General features: G+C 38.9%; 1 protein-coding gene and 1 long non-coding RNA gene across 3 annotated transcripts in view; one reads left to right on the top strand and one right to left on the bottom strand.

Moving 5' to 3' along the window:
- RSPH3 (radial spoke 3 homolog (Chlamydomonas)) overlaps positions 1–11,098 on the bottom strand; it is a 23,466-nt gene that overhangs the window by 6,405 nt on the left and 5,963 nt on the right. Inside the window, exons 2-4 of one of the 2 annotated variants that reach the window (XM_011975936.1) lie at positions 10,573–10,660; positions 3,304–3,445; positions 688–833 (exon numbers count right to left, since the gene is read on the bottom strand). In XM_011975936.1, coding sequence (XP_011831326.1) covers positions 688–833; positions 3,304–3,445; positions 10,573–10,660 — 376 coding nt within the window. The remainder of the gene's footprint in view (positions 1–687; positions 834–3,303; positions 3,446–10,572; positions 10,661–11,098) is intronic. The other variant, XM_011975937.1, reaches the window with a different exon arrangement.
- The window catches only part of LOC105536545, a 34,340-nt gene continuing 28,484 nt past the window's right edge, over positions 5,243–11,098 (top strand). The window contains exons 1-2 of the long non-coding RNA XR_001005608.1: positions 5,243–5,345; positions 7,517–7,658. This is a non-coding gene — a long non-coding RNA (uncharacterized LOC105536545). The remainder of the gene's footprint in view (positions 5,346–7,516; positions 7,659–11,098) is intronic.

Raw genomic sequence — 11,098 nt, 5'->3', positions numbered from 1 at the left:
CCCGGCCGTTGTTTTTATTTATTTTTAAATAACAGTTTGATGAACGAACAAATAAGAATAATAGATATTTTGGTGATTCATTGCTAGGATTTCTAGGCAAATATAACTTTCAGATAGCTTCTGAAGATTTATTTTATTTCCCAATTTCAATGACAGTTCTTTCAAGTTCCCACAAGTGTTAAAACTCATTTAGGTCATTATGAACATAATCATTGCCTTCTCTTCTTCAATTTCATAAACAGGCCCATTTATGCATTCCACACTGATAGAAAAATGTAATTATTAAAATTTTTTTTAAATGAGAGAGTATCTTTACAAAAGTTATATAATCCACAAGCAACTAATTGTGGAATCTTTTATACCAGGGATATTATTTTTCCTTATTTAGTACAAATCTATCTTATATACATACATTAAGCAAGCATATAAACAAACAAAAATCAAATGTGGAAATATTCTAAAAATATTTTAAATGATTTTGTTTTTAATTGGCAAAGAAATCAGAACATGGTATTTTAAAACATTTCTGAGTACTATATGATAAAACCATTATAGATAATATCTGGAAAGAAATCCAAGAAGTAGAATCTGATTGTGAAGTGGCTCTTGTTCATATTAAGCATTATCTACACCTAACTTTACCTCATTTATAAAGATTATAGAGGGAACCCACAGGATATACTGTACCTCTCCTTCTAGTATCTGGGTGGCCACATCTTTGCCAGTTTTGGCAGGAATAAAGAGTGGTGTTGGTGGTCTGTCCAAAAATGCATCTGTTTGGCATTCCATATCAACTTCTATTATGCGATCAGCAATTTCTTCAAGGTATAATTCTAAGAAGAATCATCATATACATTGAGTTTAAAATTCTGGTCTAAGGCCAGGCACAGTAGTTTATGCCCATAATCCCAGCACTTTAGGAGGCCGAGGAGGGTGCATTACTTGAGGCCAGGAGTTTGAGACCAGCCTGTCCAACATGGCGAAACCCCATCTCTACAAAAAATACAAAAATTAGCTGGGTGTGGTGGTGCGTGCCTGTGGTCCCAGTCACTTGGGAGGCTGAGGTGGGAGAATTGCTTGAACCTGGGAGGTGGAGGTTGCAGTGATCCAAGATCGTGTCACCGTACTGCAGCCTGCGCAACACAATGAGACTCTGTCTCTAAGAAAAAAAGTTCTGGTCTATTTCAAGCATATATGCGTATTTGAAATTTTAGCTCTTTCAAAACATATTTAAATGAATCAGAAAATAAGTATTAGAATAAAAGTGTTCAAATATGGGGCTTACTTCACATACTGAACTAAGAGTTTTTAAATATTTGGAAGACCATAGATAGAGTTAGTCAGGCTAGAACATTTACTGAATGTCTAGAAAGCACTGAGCTTTGTATTTGAAAATAGAACTGAAGAAGAACATGAGACCATAGATGTGTATAAGATGCAGAGTACAACAGTGGATAAAAAGTCAGTAATACACATATATATATTTGAGTCCTAAGACAGTAAACATATAAAGATTTGAAAATTCCTGGATATTTAAAAAAATAATGTACCAAGTCACCGGCTTATTTGATGTTCCCTCTACACTACAGATTATAAACAGATGTATGAAAACAAATTTCATGTTAGGAGTAATTTATATGAGGCAAGGGTAATGTGGTATCAAGCAAAGAACATGAGCACTAGAGTCAGATGTTGGGCACAGGACTTGGCCAAGTCATGTCCTCTCTGGGCCTCAGTTTCTTCATCTGGAAAATGGGCTATAACTACCTGTCACACAGAATCTTTGTAATAATGAAGGAAATACACAGATAAAGGACCTGGTTCAGTCTCTGAGGAAATATCCAAAAAAAGCTGGCTGCTATTATATCACTTAATATTCTGATGGTATAAAGAAACATGAAAACTTAGCTCTTTGGCTAATGACAGCCATACACACATTCTAGACTTGGCGTAAAGGCAGTGTTAAAGCATGGAATGGTCCCTTTTGCTTTTACCATGCAGAAATAATCCTGATGGATCCACTCACCATCTTGGAAGGGTACAAAGTGAACCTTAAGTAGTGACAGTGGTCCAAGGAAAACACCAAGCACTGTCTGATGACCAAGATTCTGTCAACAATACAGCTAGACCCTATAGGACCAGGTAAACCTCTACAGCTGAGGACAGCAAGACAAGCACGCAAATCCTGACACCTGCCTCAGGGGTGCCTGTGTGGCCCTGGGGAATGTGCACAGTGACAGAACCGGAGGACAGAGGAGGCTGGTGTGAGAGGCAGATGACTCAGATGGGAGTGGGTTTATTCCTCGCAAAAGACAAAATGACAAAGTAGAATTATATTGCTCTCCTTTCCTATAAGTCCTAATGAAAAGAATAGTGATTCATGTTGGGCTACGAGAAAGAATCCCAGTTTGAGAACAGAATATGTGGAAAAGGGCTCCTAAGACAGAATTTGTTTGGTCACAAAATTCTTTTATTTATTTATTTGTTGCCCAGGCTGAGCGCAGTGGTGTGATCATAGCTTACTGCAGCCTTGAAATCCTGGGCACATATAATCCTCCTGCCTTAGCCTACTGGGTAGTTGGAATTACAGGCATATACCACCATGCTCGACCAATTTGAAAATGTTTTTGTAGAGATGGGGTCTTGGTATGTTGCCCTGGCTGGTCTCGAACCCCTGGGCTCAAGTGATCCTCCTGCCTTGCCTCCCAAAGTGCTGGGATTACAGATGTGAGCCACTACGCTTGGCCAAAATTCTTTTTTTTTTTTTTGAACCCCATCCCACACTTCCAGTCATATCCACTAAGATAATAGTATACAGTCTATGTATTTCTTTCTCTCTCTCTCTCTTTTTTTTTTTTTGAGATGGACTTTAGCTCCTGTCGCCCAGGCTGGAGTGCAATGGTGCGATCTCGGCTCACTGCAACCTCCACCTCCCGGGTTCAAGTGATTCTCCTGCCTCAGCCTCCCAAGTAGCTGGGATTACATGTGACTGCCACCATGCCCAGCTAATTTTTTGTATTTTTAGTAGAGACGGGGTATTTCACCACATTGGCCAGGCTGGTTTCAAACTCCTGACCTCAGGCGATCTGCCCGCCTCAGTCTCCCCAAGTGCTGGGATTACAGGTGTGAGCCAGCACACCCAACCTAGTCTATGTATTTCTTTAATAAATGAACTTCCCTACCATGTTACTAGGGAAGTATCAGCACAGGAAAGGCATAAATAATACAAAGGCCAAACACAAATGAACTGACAGACAACTGAGTAAACCAAGAGGACACAATGCCAAGGGCACAGTCACACACCTGTTTGCACATCGACATGCTTTCTGCCTTCCACAGGTTCAGGTGTTTGTGGTCTGAGCTGCTCTTGGGCTTGTTTTCTGGCAAGAGCCCTCTTCTTAGCCTCCCGTTGTCTCTGAAGCTCTAGAGAATCAGGCTGTCCGAGCTAACAGTGATAGAAAATACTTCTAGAATTTAGAAAATATTTATTAAAGCATACAAGAACTGCCATTCCAAAAGCAATTCCTGGGTAGTATAAAGGCATTTATCATAATGTTTCCTGATTATCAGTAACTTCATTAAAATTGCATTAGTACTTTGTCAGATAATTACAAAGATATTTGACAAAGCATAAAAGTAACTTCAAAGTATGGCTGTTAACTGGAATACATGGGTGCACAATCCTATCTATATATTTACAAAAATAATAAAAACATTTCCTTTTTAATTCATTTGTTGACCTGCTGATCATTCAGGAGCATGCTGTTTAATTTCCATGTATTTTTGTAGCTTCCAAGGTTCCTCTTATTATTGATTTCTAGTTTTACTTCATTGTGATCAGCAAAGAAACTTGATAGAATTTCTACTTTTTTGAATTTGTGCAGACATGTTTTGTGGCCTAAGATATGGTCTATTCTGAAGAATGATCCATGTGCTGAAGAAAAAAATGTGTACTCTGCAGAGGATGGATAAAATGTTCTATAGATATCAGTTAGTCCTAATAGGTCTAGTGTGAAGTTTAACACCAATTTTCTTTTCCTTCTTTCTCTTTTTTTTCCTTTCTGTTTGGATTATCTATTCATTACTGAGAATGGGTTGTTGAAATCTCCTACTATTATTGCATTGCTTTCTATTTCTCCCTTTAGATCCATTCATGTTTGCTTCACATAATTGGGAGCTCTGGTGTTGGGTGCATATTTATCATTGTTACATCCTCTGGCTGAACGGATCACTTTATGATTACAGAGTGACTATGTTTCTTTTTACAGTCTTTGATTTGTAGTTTATCTGATGTAAGTATACTCATGTTCTTTTTTGGTTTCTAGTTGCATGGAAAATCTTTTTCCATCCCTTTACTTTCAGTCTATGTGTGTCTCTGTAGGTGAAGTGGGTTTCTTGTAGGAGCATACAGTTGGGTCTCGTTTCTTTACCCAATCAGCTATTCTATGCCTTTTAATTGGAGAACCAAGTCCTCTTACATTCAGTGTTATTATTGATAAAGCAGGGACTTCCTACTACCATTTTGTTGCTTATTTTCTGGTTGTTTTGTATCTCCTTCCTTCCTTATTGTCTGTCTTTGTGTTAAGTGACTTTATCTGGTAGTATATTTTAGTTTATTGCTTTTAATTTTTGGTGACTCCACTACAGATTTTTGCATTGTGGTTACCATGAGCCTTACAAAAAAACATAGATATAGCAAGTTGTTTGCAGAGATGACAACTTATCTTAGATCACAAAGAACAGAAGCAAAGAAAAATTATTCTACACTTTAACTCCATTCCCCTACATACTAACTTTCAGTTGCCTCATTGCACTTTTTTTTTTTTTTTTTTTTGAGACCAAGTCTGCACTGTCGCCCAGGCTGGAGTGCAGTGGCGCGATTACCTACCTCTTAACAGGTTGCTGCAGCTATTACTGTTTTTGATAGTTGTCTTTTGGGCCTCATAGTAGAATTACGAGTGGATTGCATACTACAGTTATAGTATGAGAGTATTCTAGGTTTGTCTATGTACTTAATTTAACCAGTAAGTTTCATACCTTCAAATGTTTTCTTTTGGCACATTAGTGTTTTTTGTTGTTGTTGTTCAGGCTGAAGAATTTCCTTTAACGTTTCTTGTGAGATGAGCGTGGTGGTGCTGAATTTGCTCAGCTCTTATTTGTCTAGGAAAGACTATCTCTCCTTCATATTTGAGGGATAATTTTGTGGATACAATATTCTTAGATGATTTTTTTTCTTTCAGCACTTTGAAAATGTCACCCCAGTCCCTCCTGGTCATCTCACTCCCTCCTGGCCTGTACAGTTTCCATTGAGAAGTCAGCTGCCAGATGGATTGGAGATGCTTCATGTATGTTATTTGCTTCTTTTCTCTTGCTGCTTTTGGGATTCTTTTTTTGTCCTTGACCTTTGAGAGCTTGATTATTCTATGGGGTATTATTTGGGGTGAAAGAGTTTGGTATTCTCTGACCTTCCTGTACCTGGATATCTATCTCTTTCTCAAGTTTTGGAAAGTTTTCTGTTAGTATTTCTTAAAACAAGCTTCCTACTCCTTACTCTTACTCAATTCCCTCTTGAACACAGGTAATTCTTAGCTTTGATCTTTTGGGGTAATTTTCTATATCTTGTAAGCAGTCTTTGTTTTTTCTCATTCTTTTCTCTCCTCAGACTGTTTATTTTCAAATAGTCTGTCTTTGTCTTCATGTTCACTGATTTTTTCCTCTGCTTGATTCATTCTGTTGTTGAAAGCCTCTAATACATTTTTCAGTTCAACAAATGTATTACTCAGCTCCAAGATTTCTGCTTGATTTCAAAAAATTATTTCAATTTCCTTGTTAAATTTCTGTAACAAATTTCTAAATTGCTTTTCTGTGTTATCTTAGATGTCACCAAATTTCCTTAAGACTGCTATTTTGAATTTTTGGTCAGAGAGCTCACATCCTGCCATCTCATTAGTGCCAGTTACTGATTCCTTGCTTTGTCCCTTCAGGTAGGTAGGTCGTGGTTCCTCATTTGCTGTTGTTTCATGTGGATGTATGTCTATGTCTCTGCACTGAAGGGTTATTTAGTCCAGTCTTCTCTGTCTGCCTTGTTTTTGCTTTTTATTGGATATATTTTCTTAGAAACCCCCTTTTTTTTTCCCCCTTTTTTGAGACAGAGTCTCACTCTGTCACCCTGGCTGGAGTGCACTGGTGTGATCTTGGCTCACTGCAACCTCTGCCTCCTGGGTTCAAGCGATTCTCCTGACTCAGCCTCTCAAGTAGCTGGGATTACAGATGCCTGCCACCACATCTGGCTAAATTTTGTATTTTTAGTAGACATGGGGTTTCATCATATTGGTCAGGTTGGTCTCGAACTAATGACCTCAAGCGATCTGCCTGCCTCGGCCTCCCAAAGTGCTGGGATTACAGGCATGAGGCACTGCGCCCTGCCAGAGATCCTTTATCACTAGATTGCTGCCTCCTTTTTGGCTCTAGGTGGCGCCTTAAGGCCAGGTTCTCCTGGCTCTAGTAAATGATCAGAGCACTGCCCATCCTGAATGGGGGAGGTCCCAAAGGGGATACACTGGTAGTGGGACTGGCTAGGGGTCTATGCCCAGGGGACCGGTACAATGTTATCTCCTACAGTGTGGTGCTGCTGAACAGCCATGCTCATTTGGTGTTTCCTTTGGTCGAGTTATACAGCGGAGCGTCCAGGGCTGGGGATGGTAGTCTCACCTCCCCATTTTGTCTTTGGCTGTACTCAGGGGTATTTCTCTCTTCAGGAACTCATGATGCTTCTTGTGGGTTGAATTTCCTGCCAGGGAACCCAACATGGTAGGGAAACTAGTTGTCCACCTTGATCTTTTTCCAGTGCAGAAATCACAAGTCAGAGATAAATCCTTGTGATGGTTAATACTGAGTGTCAACTTGACTGGATTGAAGGATACCAAGTACAGATCCTAGGTGTGTCTCAGGGTGTTGCCAAAAGAGACTATCATCTGAGTCAGTAGGCTTGGAAAGGCAGACCCACCCTTAACCTGGGTGAGCACAATCTAATCAGCTGCCAGAGTGGCTAGAATATAAGCAGGCAGAAAAAAGTGAAAAGAGAGACTGCCCTAGCCTCCCAGCCTACATCTTTCTCCTGTGCTGGATGCTTCCTGCCCTCGATCATTGAACTCCAAGTTCTTCAGTTTTGGAACCTGGACTAGCTCTCCTTGCTCCTCAGCCTGCAGATGGCCTATTGCGGGACCTTGTGATTGTGTGAGTTAATACTTAATAAATTCTACTGCATATATATATATATCTGTTCCATTAGTTCTGTCCCTCTAGAGAACGCTAATACAATCCTCCACATCCTTAGTGCCAGGCAGACTAGAAGGAGAGATACTGCAGACATGAACGTCTGATTCTCCTACCACCTTCTTGGAGCTTTTTCACTTTTCTGTAGCCCTGGGAAGCGCCTCCTCCTTCTACTTGACCTCTAGAATATTGCTGGTGGTAATCTCGGCACTGTACATTTGTTCTTGATTTTCTTTTGCAGGGGGAGTGAAGCCAGCCTGTTTCTATGCTGCCGTTTTGGAACTCCTGAAAAATATTTTCACTGGATTAGAATTAGAGCTTGATAGTTCTTTCCTTTAAGGACTTGGAAAATATTGTGCCACTTTCTTGTCTCCATGTTTTAGGTAAGAAATCCACTGCCATTTAAATCATTGTTCTCCTTTAGCTAATGCGTAATTTCTTTCTGGCTGATTTCAAAACGTTTTGTTTTTAATTTTCAAAAGTTTGATCTTGATTTGTCTCGGGTAGATTTCTCTGGGTTTATCCTCTTTGGGGGAGTCACTTGGTTTCTTGGATCTGTAGGCCTTTTGCCTACAGATTCAAGATTTCCATCTCCTAGTTTTCCTCCTCTCCTTCTAGGATTCCAACAACATGAATATAAATCTTTGTGATTGTTCTTCAGCTCTCTCAGGCTTTTTATTTATTTATTTGGTCTATTTTCTCTCTGTTCAGCTGGATAACTTCCATTCTTCATTGATTTTTCTTCAAGTTCATTGATTGTTTCCTATATCATTTCCAACGAACTACTGAGTCCATCCAGTGAGTTTTTTATTTTAGTTACTGTATTTTTCAGTTCTATAAGTTTCCATTTGGTTCACTTTATCTTGTATTTCTTTGCTAAGATTTTTTTTTGTTTCAAGAGTGTCTACAATTGTCCACTTTTCATTGAAACATGTTTGTTGCTTTAAAATCCTTGTCAGGTAATTCCCACATCTGAGTCATCTTGGTTTTGTCATTTCTTGATTGTCTTTTCTTGTGCAAGTTGTGACTGTCCTGATGCTTGTATGATAAGTGATTTTGGTTTGTATCTTGGCTATTTTGGGTATTATATTTTAAGACTTTGGATCCTACTTAATTTTTCAGTAGAAAGTCACCCTTTTTGTTTAGTGAACAAGCCTGCGTGGGGTTAGAAGTTCAACTTCCTGTTGGGCCCCACTGTCACCACCTCAACAAAAGCAGAGGGTCAACCTGTACCAACACATAGGTGCCAGGTGGGGGTGGTAGTTCAGCTCCTTTCTAGGCTCTGTTGACACTGGTGGTGGTGTCTGGAGAGTGCAGCATTGACTAGTACTGCCTCATACCACCTTGTTACTGCCAGATAGGACTGCAATTCAGCTACCCACTGGATTTGCTGGCACCACCCCAGAAAGAGTGGGGCACTGACTTGTGCCATCTCCTACTACCTCACTGGTACTGGGTGAAGGTGAAAGTCCAGCTTCCTGCTCCACCCTTGTTGATACCACCTCAGTGGGAGAAGCAGGGAATCCCTGGAGGTTCTAATGCAAGAGATCCAGGATAGGGTTGAAGCGTATATACATACATACATACATATATATACACACATATATGTTTAATAAGTTAACCATTGCTTCAGACTAATAGATGTTCCCCAACTTATGTGGTTTATGACTTTTCAGCTTTATGATGATACAAAAGTATCCACAGAGAATGTACTTTGAATACTCATACAACCATTCTATTTTTCACTTTAATATTTAATAAATTATATGAGATATTCAACACTTTATTATAAAATAGACTTTGTGTTAGATGATTTTTCCCAACTGTAGGCTAATGTAAGTATTCTGAGCACCTTTTTTTTTGAGACAGGGTCTCGTTCCGGGAACATACCTTAGGTGGATTCTTCACATGCCTCATTTGACATTCAACAACATTGGATTTGAATGTTATTATTCATCTTTAACTTCTTTTTAATCACTTATTTCTTGATACTCCCTGCCTCAGACTCCGATTCAGGCACACTGAGCTTCCCTCAATTCTTTAACATTCTAGGTTGTGTTTTTTTGTTTTTGTTTTTTGAGACAGGGTTTCCCTCTGTCACCCAGGCTGGAGTGCAGTGGTGTGATCACAGCTCACTGCAGCCTTGTCCTCCGGAGCTCAATCAATCCTTCTGCCTCAGCCTCCCAAGTAGTTGGGATCACAGACAACCACACAAGGGTTTTTTTTTTTTTTTTTTGTAGAGACAGGGTTTCACCACTTTGCCCAGGCTGGTCTCAAGCACCTTGGCTCAAGCGATCTGCCCACCTTGGCCTCCCAAAGTGCTGGGATTACAGGCGTGAGCCACCATACCTGGCCTCTGAGCATATTTAAGGTAGGCTATGCTATGCTATGCTATGGTGTGTTTGGCAGGTTTGGTGTTTTAAATCCATTTTTAATGTTCAGTGAGTTTATTGGGACATAACCTCATCCTAAGTAGAGGAGCATCTCTATCACCATCTTGTATTAGGCACTTATATGTCATATACAGTTTAGAGATTCACCTGTATTTCATTTCTGTGCCAAGAACTCACCACCCTTAATATCATACCATGTCTTACTCATCTCTGTATCCTAGGTACCCATAACAGGACCTAAAAGTCAATAAATATCTGTTGAGTGAATTAAAGCAGCAGAATTCAGACTTTTTGATTAAATAATGATAATTGTATTAGAGTATGAGATAATCTAAACAAATCTAGATGCAATCAACAAGGGCTACTCAAAATGTGGGCCTCTGGCTAGTGTGTCTATAAACTATTTGAACTGGTCTGTAACAATTTAAGTATAGAAATTGAGAGTAAAAGTCTAGAAATGTTTAGAATGGCAGAGTTCTGTTGAATCTAATGAAAAATTGGGGCTTTTTTTTTTTAGTTAATTCTTTTTTTGTGGTAAAATACACATAATGTAAAATTTATCACCTTAACTATTTTTAAGTATAAAATTCAGTGGTATTAATCACATTCACATTGTTCTATCACTGTCACCATCCTCTGTCTCCGGAACTCTTTTCCCCTTGCAAAACCGAAACTCTACACTCATTAAACAATAACTCCTTCCCTGGCCCCCTCATCCCCCAGCTCCTGGAAACTCACTGGGCTTCCATTTGTACGTCTTTTTTAAAGCTTCATTTTTATAGTAATTCATCTTCATTTTATGAATGTTTTAGTCTGCAATGGATTAGAAATTAACACAAAGAAACTGATCCTTCCCCACAGATAATGTGAGAACACAGTGTTAGACTATTCAAACTTAACTTACCAGTGGCCCTGTCTGGAGTGCATAAGTGTTGCCTCGAATTACCCTTCTGTCATACATTATGTTTCCATAACGCATAGGTTCTTCATCTCTGTAAAACAGAAAATTCTGTAAAACCATTTTAATAGAGTATTGGTATTTATGAAGTAACTCATTTTCAATAGGATTTAGACTAAAATAAATATATTTTAAGAAAATAAATTTCTGTTTCAGTGTGGTCCATAAAATAAGGAGGTAAATGGATACAATTTATGTAATGCTTACTATATGCCAGGTCCTTCATGTACATTATTTATTTATTATTCACAATAAGCTGCCAAGGTGGGAATTATGATTCCTTTTTCAGAAGGGGAAACAGACTCTGGAATCTGCCCAAGGTCACTTTGCTAGTAAGTGGCAGGGCTAGATTTAGATTGTAAATCTGTATGACTTTAGTAAATATGAAAATGGCCCACCTGAAAAGGGGCCTTCTTTAAAGGACTGAAAAAAGCTTGATTCAAAGATTGAAAAGTTACAGTAATAAAAAAAT

The sequence above is a fragment of the Mandrillus leucophaeus genome, unplaced genomic scaffold (assembly GCF_000951045.1).
Source record: "Mandrillus leucophaeus isolate KB7577 unplaced genomic scaffold, Mleu.le_1.0 Scaffold160, whole genome shotgun sequence".
Classification (NCBI taxonomy): domain Eukaryota; kingdom Metazoa; phylum Chordata; class Mammalia; order Primates; family Cercopithecidae; genus Mandrillus; species Mandrillus leucophaeus.
The sequence above is the reverse complement of the archived record's forward strand: the minus strand, read 5'-3'. Positions and strand labels throughout refer to the sequence as shown.